The sequence below is a fragment of the Schistocerca piceifrons genome, chromosome 4 (genome assembly GCF_021461385.2).
Source record: "Schistocerca piceifrons isolate TAMUIC-IGC-003096 chromosome 4, iqSchPice1.1, whole genome shotgun sequence".
In the NCBI taxonomy this organism is placed as follows: domain Eukaryota; kingdom Metazoa; phylum Arthropoda; class Insecta; order Orthoptera; family Acrididae; genus Schistocerca; species Schistocerca piceifrons.
Window position 1 is genome coordinate 690,201,388 of NC_060141.1, and position 14,765 is coordinate 690,216,152.

The 14,765-nt window shown below is 38.5% G+C and overlaps 1 protein-coding gene across 1 annotated transcript in view; it reads right to left on the reverse strand.

The window, feature by feature from the left end:
- LOC124794632 (C-1-tetrahydrofolate synthase, cytoplasmic) overlaps positions 1 to 14,765 on the reverse strand; it is a 148,792-nt gene that overhangs the window by 15,199 nt on the left and 118,828 nt on the right. The window contains 1 exon segment of the mRNA XM_047258139.1: positions 6,917 to 7,043. Coding sequence (XP_047114095.1) covers positions 6,917 to 7,043 — 127 coding nt within the window.

The following is a 14,765-nucleotide window of genomic DNA, read 5'->3' on the forward strand; positions in this document are numbered from 1 at the left end:
CTCTCGAGAGATGGAGGTTGCCATGTACAGGAGAGGTCTAAACCACAGAGCATGACTATGTGAAGCAAGGTGTCCATGCAAAAGATTTTCACTCTCAGAGAGCTTTTGTGAGTAATATGCGTTGCGTAAACTGCACCATGAGTCAGCTGACCAGCAGTGTCAGAGAGTGGGGCAAGGTTTCTGATAGTCCTGCTCTCTCATGTAGGTGGCAACCTCTGTCTTTCGTGAGCTGCTCATAAAAGCTCTCAGACAAGGAAAACTATATCGGTATTATTGGAAGAGCTGAAAGTCCTTTGAGAGTACTGAGCAGCCATATTGCATCCCTAAATTGTGCCACATTTCAAAGTATTACACCTTGGTAATATAATTTACCACACTCGTGTATTCATTAAATAAAAGTACCCCTGAAACTGTTTGTCTTCAGCTATAATATGCGGCTGTAGCATGCTTCTGAGTGCAGAAATCACCCGTTTTACCTCCTAAATTAACACCACAAGCAGTTAGCCTATTTCAAAAGTTCTAGACTTAAACAATACTACACAGCAAATAACTTATAAAAACATCATAGACGTATTACATACGATCAACAAACGCAAATTAAAAAACAAAAATCACTGATGATACTCAGTTCCCATATCTGCTACGCACTGCACCATATCAACAGATCACAGTATCAATGTATACTGGTTTTTTCCGTACAGTTGAGGCTGCTGTGAGTGAATGTCAGTGATGTGTCACAAAAAATATAATGAAAAAAGTCGCCAGGAAGTGGACTCAGGATGAAGTTGTGTATTTAATTAGCTTATAAGAGGAAAGACCAGCATTATAGAATGCACAGTTACTGGACGACAGTAACAGACAAGAAGCAAAGATTGTTGGCTGAAATTTCTACAGTTTTTTAACGCCCCCAAAGAAGAAATTTACCAGAATATCCACAATTCACAGAATCATGGCAATTGGTTTTACAGCATGGATTAATTAACATAGAGAAAGAAATGAAGTTTGACAGCACCGGTAATGATCGTGGAACTCACAAAACTGTCATTTAACTTCAAGCAATACAGCTGTATGTACAATTTTATGAGACATGGTATTTATTGATTATACTATTATATCAAGTGTTGAAGAACAGACCTTCAGGAATATACAAGTGGTTCCCTAAGCCATACAAGGAAAGACAGTCAAATAATTTTGTGTCCAGAAATGTTTCATTTATTAGATATTTGCCATATTTGGCTTTTGAATGTCTGTAGTATCAAGATGAAATTTGTGTAATGGCATTGCATCATAATGGTTACTTTACAAAATATTAAAGTGAATAAACATAGCTGAAATTACAATGAAATGAACACCCTTAGCTGCTTACATGCATTGACATACATCAACGGGGACAGATGAAAATGTGTTTCCCGACCAGGACTCGAACCCGGGATCTCCTGCTTACATGACAGACACTCTATCCATCTGAGCCACTGAGGACACAGAGGATAGCACGACTGCAGGGATTTATCTCTGGCATGCCTCCCACGAAACCCACATGGCATGGTCACCAATGGTATCTGTTCTTTCGGATGGTATCTGTTCTTAGTATAAACATAGCTGATGCTACAAATATTAATGTCACAGGCAGTCTGTTTTTAACACTAATGGATATGCATAACAGTATCTAGATTGCAATTTTGGATTCTATTACAGAGTATTTGTTCCTTCCCACCACCTAAGCCACTCTCTTATCCATCAAGAACATGGTCGTTTACACTTTTTCTTTGCCATTAAAGTATCAAAAGTTCAGCTGCAGCCTGACCCACTTCCATTACAGACTCTTCCTTCATGTACAGAACTATGACAGGGAAATCTCATGGAGAGTGATCTATCAGCTCTCACAGTCACTCCCACCCTGCTATGTGTAAACACTTCCAACATCTGCACTCACAAGACCCTCAGACACACACGGAAAGTATTTTCAAGGAATTATAAGACAGTAACTATCAGCTAAAATTTACCCCTGGTGTAAACAATTCTTTGAGTACTGTTCAAGAGTACCAAACTGTCGGAGAGCAAAAAACTCTCACGTGTATCCCAGCCCTGATATCTTGACTCATTCTTGGATCCTACGGATGAGCTGACTTTGGTCGCTGTTCACATGATACATATTACTCACAAAAGCTCTTTGAGAGTGAAATACTCTCACATGTACATTTGGCCTTAGAGATAATTCCATCATCTGTGAAAAGTCTCAGGTTACTATTAATATAGTATTAATCCACTTAATCGTGCATGTGGATTAATACTACATTAATAGTAACCTCAGACTTTTCTCAGATGCAACATCAAGTGTATTACAGAAATCAAGGAAGACATGGATGAGCTACAGACTACATTAGAGGACCTAAGAAACAAAACTGAAAAATATTTCCTCCCTTTTCATGCAGTTTCTTCCCTACTCTCTTCACATAGACTACTAAAGATACATTCCACCTACTATTATTTGTATAAGATGAAACTAGTGACTGTTAATATAATAAATAAGAGGAAAAATAGCTTCAAAGTCTTTTGGGCAAATGAGTAATAGCTATACACTGATCTGCTCTGTCAAAGCCAGTTTTGTTCTTACTGTAGTCAATGTTGTGGCATCGGTCTAAGGCAGACCACATCACCCAAACATCGGCATAAGTTTGCAGCTGGGTACTGCTATAATGCTAGTATATCATTCTGCAACACAGCTGTCTACTGTATCAGTATAGACTAAATTGCTACAAGTTCTAGCCTAAAACAATGTTTCACAGCTAGGTATGAGAGAGGTGTGAGCTCCTGTCACTACACCGTGGCCAAGCATGTATAAAGGGCTTTCAAAAAGAAACAAGCTGGAGGCATAATTACAGAAACCAGTACCTGTATGTTAGAAGTATTGACCCTGGCTCTTGAGACACCGGTCCCACTGTGACACAAGGTGGTGAATGGCTGTTTCAAAAATTCCCCGGGGCTGCGATATTAACCAGTTCCTCACGTACAGCTGGACGTCGTCATCCAAGGTGAACTGTTTGCCCCCTCAGAGACTTTTTAAGGGGACCAAAAATGGTGAAATCACAGGGAGATAGGTCTGGACTGTATGGAGGGCGAACGAGAATCTCCCATTTGAATTTCTGCAGGAGTGCCGCGACTGTGTTGGCATTGCATTGTTGTGGGGCAAAATGAGCCCATCGGTGATATTGCCTGGTCATTTTGATCTGAAGGGTGGTCAAGGTTAGCAAGTAATGCTGGGCTTTCACTGTTGTCTCATGCTGCAGGAAGTGAATCACAAGGGGGCCAAGAACATCAGCATAGGGGCAAATGACTCACCTTGGATGACAACATCCAGCTGTACGTGTGGAACTGATTAACATCGCAGCCCCTTGAATCTTATGAAACAGCCATTCACCACCTTGTGTCACAGTGGGACAAGTTTCTCAACAGCCAGAGTCAATACTTCTAACATACAGGTACTGGTTTGTGTAATTTTGCCTCCAGCTCGTTTCTTTTTGAATGCTCCTTATATAAATACTCCCAGCGAAGATGGTAGCAGCAGTTCCTTTGCACATTGCATTTTCCCAGAGTAGTCTCCATGCTAGTCATCAGTTGTGGGTGCAATGAAGCAGTTACAGCTTCATCGAGCAACACCATCTGCTAGGTGAAGCCACTGGTCCATGCATCATAACAGACAGCACTGATGATTCCGGGCTCTGAACTGCATCTGCCTACGAAGGTGGTCTGGTAAGTCTGGTAAATATCCATGAAATAATGGCACATTTCTATTGCGCCTTTATGGCTGGTAAGCTTGATTATTCCAAGGATCATATAATTAATCTCAACAATGTACAGAATACAGTTCATTGTTGACAACGATCTGAATTGGTCAATGTGTCAACTGCAACCAAAAAACAAGAAAAATGTTACTAACCATTTTCATGTGAAGGATTAAACTGACGCACAAATCAAAACAGAATTGGATGAAGTTCACATGGACTCTGCAACATCATTGAAGACCATTTACTTTTGGATTAAAGAAGTTAAACATGGTCAGACAAGCACCGAAGACAAAGCATTCTCCAGCCATCCAATTGAGGTCACAATAAGGAAAACTATTGGCAAAACCCATGAGATGGTAATACAAAACATCAAATTAAAATTCATGAGATTTCTGAGACTGTAGGCACCTCAACTGAGTGAGCGCATAATATGTTGCTTGGGGAACTGGCTATGCAGAAGCTATGCGTGAGATGGGATCTGTGACTGTTCACAGTAAACCAAAAGTGCATCTGGGCACAACATTTAAACACAACGGCTGGCGATGTTTAATAGTAAACCACAAGACTTTCTGCACCAATTTGAGACTGCAGATGAAACCTAGACCCATCATTACACACCAGGGTCAAAAAACAGTCAAAATAATGGAAAAAGTCTGGTGAAAGTACACTGAAGAAGGCAAAGACCATTTTATCAGCTGGTAAGGTGATGACTACTGTCTTTTGGGATTGTCAAGGAATAATCCTCATAAATTACTTGAAAAAAAAAAAAAAAAAAAAAAAAAATCAGAACCATAACTGGACCTTATTACAATTCATTGTTGAGTTGTTTGAAACATGCTTTGACTGAAAAAAAGATCAGGGCTGGCATGCAGAAAAGGACTCATATCAGGATAATGCACCATGCCACACATCAGTGATAATAATGGCAAAAGTGGGTGAACTGGGCTTTTAATTGGTTCCTCATTCACTCTATTCATCATAATTAGCCCAAAGTGACTTCTTCCTGTTCCCTAACTTAAAACTTTGGCATGCTTGGAAGAAACTGTCATCATATGCGGAGTTGGTAGTTGCACTCAACAAGTATTTTCCAGAGTTTGACAGAACCTATTTTTCTGGCAGCACGGAAAAGCTGTAGTATCACTGGATGAAATGTATAACCCTTAAAGGAGACTGTGTTGAGAATTAATGTGAGTTGTTTACAAAACAAACATTTTTTCTTGCTTTTTTACCAAACTTATCAAACCATCCTCATAGGTGAAGCCACCCATCAGACACCATTGTCCGACACCCCAGGCAGCTTTTGAGAGTCCCCAGCTCAACTTGGGGCGTGGTCTTCTTGTCCCTGCCACTCACTTTGAGCCATTGACAGTGTACAGGACTGCCATAAGCTCTCTATACTATAGAGGTTTTGCTTGTATCAGAAAAGCCATACCGCTGCCAGTTCCAGTTACACCATCTCTGCATTCTACTGCTACTGCAGACCCACCCACTGCCACAGGACACAGTCAGTTTATGGGCACTGCCATCTACGTACTATATGAGAAATGATGAATAATAAAGAATGTTTTACTCAGTCAGCATTCTTGAGTTCGCACTCACTGCAATACTGGACGATCCTATTTCCATAGTCTTCCACAGATGCCATTCTGCAGGCACAAGTGGTCCAGTGTAGTGATCGGTACAAATGTGACACCATTACATGTGGTGTCTGGCCATTACATTAATGAAGATGTGTGGCTTTATGGCTTATACTGCTGCTCTACAAACAGTCTTCAATAAAACTGTTGTGCTAGTAACCTTACATTTTCTGGAAAGAGAATAAAAATCTTGATTTGGCTTCCACTTCACTGTGAAGGGGTGTTCTCTCCTATGGAAAACAATCCAAATCACAACTCACATTTTCATCTGGAAAGAACAAATCTACATCACTTGTATCTTATCTTTCCATCTTTCCAGTCCTGTACCTCCTCCTCCCCCTCATCCCCATCCCCCCCCCCCCCCTCCAAAAACAAGAAATATTAATAATTATTTCAAATTTTTCAACTCTTCTCTGCTTCTTTGTAGTTGTATAAATCGCCACCAGTGCGATATACCTGGTGAGTGCAGCTCTCTGACAACTGGAACTGATTACACATTATAAGACTAAGTGGCTTCAGTGTAATGCTAACAGTCCCTCAGACAGCAGGTACTGTGTTTTGAGAACGTAGGGGTGTGCGCATTTGCATGATGTATGGGCATGATAGTAATATATGTTTCAACCAACTCCGTGTGTTATTTCAAAAACTTTGCTGTTGTATGCTGTCAGTAGCTTCTGTTTGTTTTGGCAGCTTACTAAATAACATATACATTTGACTGGCCTCTCATTAATGTTATTTTTTATTGCTAAGACACAAATTACTCAGATACTTAAATTATCATAGCATCCTAGTATAATTTAAGGAGTCAAGTTATATACTGTAAGTGAAGAAAAAATCAAAATCCTAAATAACCATTAAAAGTTGATGATTAAGAAAGTAGTAAAGCCTTAAATAACTACCAATATGGGGGGCCATAGGACAAAGGTGTTCATGTGTGCAGGAAGCACTAAGTTGATTGAAAACTCTGCTGACATGTTTGGCGATGGAGCACCCATAAATGGACAATGAAAATTAAATCATTACAGAACTGATATCAGTCATAAAACTAATTTTACTTTGTGCTAGTCATTGTAATGACATGTTTTAGTTAGCAGTAGAATGCACACAGCACAATGTTAATACTTGTTTTGTGATTGTATTGGTGGTGTAATAATTTAAATATTGAATTGATTGATTGAGTTTTTAATCTGGGGCCCTTGTGTTAATTTACTATAGGTATAATTGTCATACATGTCATAAATGTCTAATACATTTTGTGCATATACAGATGCATACCAGAAAAGTCTAATATCGTGCTGTAATTCAGTTTATTATGACATGAAAGAGGAAGGCTGCTATTGAGAATCAAATAAAAGTCATCAGGTGAAAGGAAACTACGAGCACCAGACAACAGCATCAATATGAACAATACTCCTAGGTAATGTATGTGTACAGATCTGTAAATCACAGCTGCAGTTAAACTAATAAACTTCCACAAGGAGAAGCTTTATTTACCTGTTTAGCATATTTTTCCAGAATTGCCTTTACTTCAGGAGTCAGCTCTACTGATCCAGCACCATACATTTCCCTAGCAATGGTATTAATTTTGTCCTCCAGTGGGATATCCAGTTCATAGAGAAATCTGAAATGAGGAAAATACTCATTATTTATATTGAGATTTAATAATTTTACACACACACACACACACACACACACACACACACACACACACACACACAAAACACAACACAACACTTGATATAGCAATTCAATGCCATCACTGCTACCGAAATTGTGATTACAATGAATACTTGGGATTACAGTAAAACAATGAAAATTCTAGAATGAAATAACAATATGGATATTAGAATAGATTGCTACTCACCACATAGCTGAGTCTACTATTAAATGTGACTGCTATTCTCACCACCTCTTTGTGGTGAGTAGCAATACAAGATTGCAATAATAATTGTTACTTCACTATTTCCAGGATCAAAACATATCTACAATCCATTAAAATTTTAGTCTTCGGACATACTTTACACATTGTGCAATGGAATTACTGGCAAACAAAGTCAAATTAGGCACACAACAATGAAAATAGAAAGCAGGCATAGGATTTAGATGAAATAAATTAACTCATTAATATAGTTCCACACTAAAAGGGACCCTCAAAAACCATGGACCATGCCACAGTGGGTCGGTATGCATGCCTCAATAATAAAAATAGCCATACGATATGTGCCACCACACTGAATGGGTATCTATGGAGAAGCCAGGCTAACATAAAATTCCTGAAAAGGAACAGCAGCCTTTTTACTTTTCAGCACTTACAGGGATGGCAGTATGGATGACTGACTTGTGCTTCTAACATTAGCCAACATGGACCTGCTACATTAATACTGCAGATGGCTGAAAACAACAGGAAACTATGGCTATTAAATTTTGTGAGGAAATGAAGTTCTATTGTATGGTTTAATGATCCTGGCATCTTTCTAGGATAAACAGTATCACATTCAGATCTTCCGGGTGGGGAACAACTCAGGAAGTAATTGTTAGAAACAATAAATTTTGCATTTTGTGAATTGAATCACTGAATTTTATGTTCCTCAATTATGTAGGTATATCTGGACAAAGTGACAGACAGTTGAGCATGGAAGGGGAGGAATCATTGGTTTACTGTTTTGTGCAAAGATAGTATGGCTCTGGTAGCAGCAGCTGTCCAAATTGTGTCCCAAGTACCTTCATACATAAAGAGTTCACTTTGCAGGACCATAATAGTCTTATCACTTTCCTAAGCAGTTTCACAGAGAGAAGCAAAGCATAGAAAAACAAATCACAACAGTTATGTTAGACCCCACTGTTGTGCACAGCTGGCTCGTAACTGACAGCTGAGGTAACAGAGCGATATGACAACTCTATGTAGGACAGAAGGTCTGACCAAACCCATACTCTGGTTGTCGTTGCTATGATAGCTCTCCAGTAAACAACTAACTGTCAGTCACTTTGTTATTCTGATCAAAGTGCAGATCACAGAAAGGGAAATGGAGAGGCTGAAGTTAGATATAGTGGGAGATAGTTAAGTGTGCTGGCAGGAAGAACACGATTTCTAGCAAGTTGAGTACAGGATTATCAACACAAAATCACACAGCAGTAATGCAGTATTAGGTCTAATAATGTTTTGTGTGTGTGTGTGTGTGTGGAGGCATTCTGGAGAGAGGAGGGGGGTATACTACTGTCGGGGGTAAACCTGGGCCTTTTATATGTCTGGAACAATTTAACTGATTGAAAATAAATAGATTTTAACAAATCTTACTTAAATTTCACTAAAAGAGGACTGGATCATAGGTAGTTTCATTCTTTTTATATTTAAAAAGTAGTAAGCATGCTTAGATCGTCTCCTATACAATTAGAGGGTGTTCCAAAATTATTTTTACAATGTTGATCACTATATGGGGATAGGTAGAAAGGTGCAGTTTGTGTTGTGGCACAATGTTCACACAAACTTAAAAGTTCCTCGCCATCCCACTCTTCCAGCTTACTGAATCATTAAAATGGCTACCTCTCCCCAACAGATGGCATAGTGTCTGGAAAGGTTGATGGAACCTTAATATAACACACAGGTCCATCAGAAACCCAATTAGATTTTTATTTTATTTTTATTTACTTATTTATTTATTTACCTCTTTTTTTTCAGACTCCAGTGCAGGAACTGCAAGCTCACGTCAGAGCAGCAATTGCACACATTAATGACAACAAGCTAGGCCAGACATGGGAGGAACTGGAACATTGCTTAGACACACTATTTACTACAATTTGAACTCAGTTAAATGGTACTAAAACTTTAGGTGTGAGTGAATATTATGCAGCAAACCCAACCTTTCTACCTATCCTCATTTCTGAAATGTGTGTGATCAAAGTTGAAAAGATCATTTTGGAATAATCTGTATTTTACATACTTGTTTATTGAGAGAACCGAGAAGCCACCAACAATCAATGATTGCATGCACTGTGCCACCACCCCACCCACCAGATAGTTGAATGTTTTAAATGTTGTATGTTTCCTACTCACTGAGTTGTGTTACAACTGACTTAATTTAAGTTCATATTCATTACTACACTACTGGCCATTAAAATTGCTATGCCAAGAAGAAATGCAGATGATAAACAGGTATTCATTGGACAAATATATTATACTACAACTGACATGTGATTACATTTTCACGCAATTTGGGTGCATAGATCCTAAGAAATCAGTACCCAAAACAACCACCTCTGGCCGTAATAATGGCCTTGATAAGCCTGGGCATTGAGTCAAACAGAGCTTGGATGGCGTGTACAGGTACAGCTGCCGATGCAGCTTCAACACGATACCACAGTTCATCAAGAGTAGTGACTGGCGTATTGTGACGAGCCAGTTGCTCGGCCACCATTAACCAGACGTTTTGTTTTCAATTGGTGACAGATCTGGAGAATGTGGTGACCAGGGCAGCAGTCAAACATTTTCTGTATCCAGAAAGGCCTGTACAGGACCTGCAACATGCAGTCGTGCATTATCCTGCTGAAATGTAGGGTTTTGCAGGGATCGAATGGAGGTTAGAGCCACTGGTTGTAACACATCTGAAATGCAACGTCCACTGTTCAAAGTGCCGTCAATGCGAACAAGAGGTGACCAAGACGTGTAACCAATGGCACCCCATACCATCACGCCGGGTGATAGCCAGTATGGCGATGACGAATACATGCTTCCAATGTGCGTTCACCGCGATGTCGCCAAACAGGGACGCGACCATCATGGTGCTGTAAACAGAACCTTGATTCATCTGAAAAAAAAATGTTTTACCATTCGTGCACCCAGGTTCGTCGTTGAGTACACTATCGCAAGCACTCCTGTCTGTGATGCAGCATCACGGGTAACCGCAGCCATGGTCTCCGAGCTGATAGTCCATGCTGCTGCAAACGTCATTGAACTGTTCGTGCAGATGCTTGTTATCTTGCAAACGTGCCCATCTGTTGACTCAGGGATCGAGACGTGGCTGCATGATCCGTTACAGCCATGCGGATAATATGCCTGTCATCTCAACTGCTAGTGATACGAGGCTGTTGGGATCCAGCACGGCATTCCGTATTACCCTCCTGAACCCACCGATTCTATATTCTGCTAACAGTCATTGGATCCTGACCAACGCGATAAACTGCAATCGCGATAGGCTACAATCCGACCTTTAACAAAGTCGGACCCGTGATGGTACGCGTTTCTCCTCCTTACACCAGGCAGAACAATTTTGCAGTATGTTTGTGCATAATTTTTGCAGCTTTAAATCTGAACTGTTTTATGGGCTACAATGGATTTCCATGGCACTGAGAAACTGTGTTGCACTGAAAATTACATGATATGGAAGTTTGGGGTATGAGAAATATTACGTGCATCAGACGATGCATACAAGATGTGTATTGGCAATGTGCAAGAACTGACGGCTTTCCCAGGAGATGCTACAAAATCCCAAATAAATGTGTTCAATGCTTTGCTAAAAATGTGGGGCAAAGCTGATTGTCCAGCAAGACAGATTATTATTAGAAATGTTGAAGAAAAATTCATGCTGTTGTTGGTTGCATGTGAGAGTGTATGAGGTATGTGAGATAGGCTATATGCCATGTTTGAACGGAAAACAAAGCAAGCTGCACATCCTATTCAGTCAGAATTTTTCAATTTTTATATGATTTAAAGTGATGACATGGTGACAGATCTCGCTCTTTTAAAAAACTTGGTTCTTTGTATGCAGCAATTCAGCATGAAACCCAATTAATAGTGTGATTACTTGACACACTGCCTGAATTTATCAAAGTCTGTGACAGTCGTGATGGGCAAGATCTGGAGATCAAAAGGCACTAAAATATTCGATGGATTTGTTGACATTTGATGAAAATCGTTGTGCTTATCAGAGGGAGAAATGTGATGAATTAGTTGCACTGTTTGCTACCAAAGGAAATGTTAAAGAAATAAGAAATGCAGACCGTGTCACTTTCAAGAATGTTACTTCATAAAATAAGTACAAAAATTTGACAAACAAAATGAAGCCTAAAAGTTTTGATTGTAGTGTATTTGGTCATATTAAAAGACTGTGTCCAAGTGTCAAACAAAAACAAAAAAGTGTCCATAAAAAAATGAAAGTGAACTGCCAGACCAGACTTTCCTTGGTGAAGTAATGAGTGTGAAATCAGATGAGGACTCACGGATCGCTAATTGTGGAACAATGAATCACACGGTTAAGAAAATCAAGTGGTACAAATCACTTACTAAGTTTGCAAACCTACTGCAGATATGTATGGGCAATGATTTGACTATAAACATACTAGGAAAAGGGAATAATGATTCTGAAGCTTTTGTCCATGGACAGTGGAAGTTATGCCACATGGATAATCTTTTGTATATCACAGAAGGGCGAAGAAATATCTTTTCTGTGTCATATTCTGTGGACAATGGATTAGACTTTAATTCTCTGAAAGGCAAGTGTGAGTTTCAAATCTATGGCATCATTAAAGCATGTGGGATACACAGGGCCAGTTCATTGAAGACACTGATTCAAGTGACAAAATGAATGCATCTGTGTTATCCTAAGGTAAATCTTGCATGAAAGGAACCTCTGCAAATTTTGCATGAACACTTGGTTCATCAAAGCAAACATCAGGTCTAATAATTCTTAAATTTGAAGACTTTGGCGAAGAATTTTGCGAGGCCTTTGTTAAGGTGAAGCAGCACTGGACCAGTTTTCAGTCATGATAGCAGCGTGCTATCCAACCTAAAGAAGTGATTCACACTGAGCTGTGTGGACATATAGAGTGTAAATCTCTGGGAGGAGCTGAATATTTTGCATGTTTTATCTGTGATTTTTTAAGACTACACATGGTATATTTTCTCAAGCAGATGTCCGAGACTGAAGAGAAGATTGTGGAAATGCTGACCATTGTGAAGAATTTCTGTGGTCAATCACCAAAAGCATTTCAGTGTCATGGCAGAAGGGAATTTGAGAATACTGGAGTTCAAGATTTGATGAAATTAAATGGTGCTCCATTCTTCATCATAAATATGTATTTTCCAGAGCAGAACAGATGTGCTGAGCATACTAACTGAACTACTGTGAAATTCACTGTAAGCATGTTGCTAGCTCAGGGTCTGCCTAAGCTTTTGTGTGCAGAAGCAATAAACGCATCTGCTCGCTGTTTATTTGTTGAATAGAAGTGGTACCTGGAACCCTACGAGGTATGAACTGGAAAGACAGTAGTGAAGGGACACCATCCTCTAACATTACCTTTATTCAACAGAAGTAATCGATACCAAAAATATTTTCAAATCTTGTATAGGTTAATATTAACTCATCTGGTTTTCTAAAATATTTTCATATGATTTTGTACACGATGTGGTATATTTCAGGCTAAAATGTATAAAAAGACACAATCGACACATAATAGCTCTATATGTACAGTTAAAATTACTTTCCTTTTAGAAACATTTGAAATTATGAAATGTCTAGTATACTTCAAATTCCTATTATTATAATTGTCCAATCTGATGATATTCATTAAATTTATTTCTGGGTTCATTTATAAAACAATGACATAAATTGGTGGATATTCATTTGTCAACAAAATTTGTAAACTCTCTGGAATACAGTTAGTACTGCAGAATGAAGTAGTGGGCATGGCCCTTGTTTGATTGGATGTGTTTATGTTTAGCAATAACAATGTAATTTTTGAAAATGAAATGGAAATTATAAAGATGGTGTGATATAGAAAAATGTGACACAATAAACATTTCTTAAACATTATCATGTCATTTGGAACCTACAATGTCAAAAATTTCAGCCTCAATAACCAATCCCTAGACATGACGAACTGGTGCCAACTACAAGAAAAGAAGATAAGTAAAAAAGTTTATTTGTAAATCTTACTCCTCTCAAAGCTATTAAAAAAATTAATTAGGAAATGAGTGAAAATCAAGAGGTGATGTGAAGGAGGGTAAGATTACACAGTACAGCTGAGTAAGCTTCATATTTTTGTGACAAAGTATTTTGTTCATATTCCAAAAAATAGGTACAAGAAATGGGATCCAAAAGGAAAACTAAGAATTTTTGTTGGTTATTTTCATCACACTGAAGGCTTTCAAGTGTGGACTGAATCGGAAAAATGAGTTATTCAGAATAAGAACATTGTCTTTAACCTGAGAAAACTGGAGAGAGAATAGCATTAGTCCTAACTGATACAGGTGCTAAGAATTCGAAATTCACCATGAAGATGATGCAAGTGTGTTTAAAGAACCAGCAGAAGCAAGTTCTAGTGACAGAGAATTGAAAAATAGCAATGGCTGAAGTAATAAGATTATCTAATTGAGTAAATGAGCCTGAAAATTATACAGAGGCTGTTAAATATGTAGACCATGAACAATGGATAAAAGCAATGGGGGGGGAGAAATGGCTTCACTGGAGGGAAATGCTATATGGACTTTGGAACCTCTGCCACCAAATAAAAAGTTCATTAGAAACTGTTGGGTTTACAAAAGTAACTGTAAATCTAATGATAACATTTTTAAAGCAAGGTTCTCTGTCCAAGGATTTAGTCAACAAGACGTTATTGACTATAATTAAACAATTAGTCGTGTTGCTAAATATGATACAATTTGAGCAATTTTAAGGATTGCTGCTGGCGAACATTGTCATTTGCTGCAGTTCAATGTAAAACCTGCTTTTGGATTCCTACAAGAAGAAATACATATGCAGCAGCCTGAGTGATTTACTGATGGGAATGATTGGGTGTGCAAACTTCATAAAATTTATATGGACTAAAAGAATCTCTGAAGCACTGGAATCAATCTTTCAAGGATTTCCCAGTGAATCTTGGGTTTACGGAAAGTAAGGCAGATCTCTTCTATCAAGAAGACTGCAATGATAAAATTGATCTTATTTCTGTATGTCAATGATGGATTAATATCTGCAAGTAAGAAGGACATTGAATTCAGGACTATTATCACTTTAGAGCCAGTACAGTATTTCTTAAATATTAACATTATATGTGAAAGAATGTTTCAATAGAGATTAATCAAGAAAATTGTGCTAAAGACATGCTTTGATAGTTAATATGACAGGGGCAAATCCTATGTCAACTCCAATTGACCAATATCTACAACCAGATGAATTGGCTAATGATAAAATAACAAATGCTCCACATGGAGAAGTAGTTGCTGTCTAATGTATTTAGCTTTTGGTACAAGGCTTGATATAGCATGTGAAGTGAGCTATGTGTCAACATTTTTAGAGAATCATCAGGAAAATCACTGGTTTTTGCTAAGAAGAATTCTAAAGCATACAAT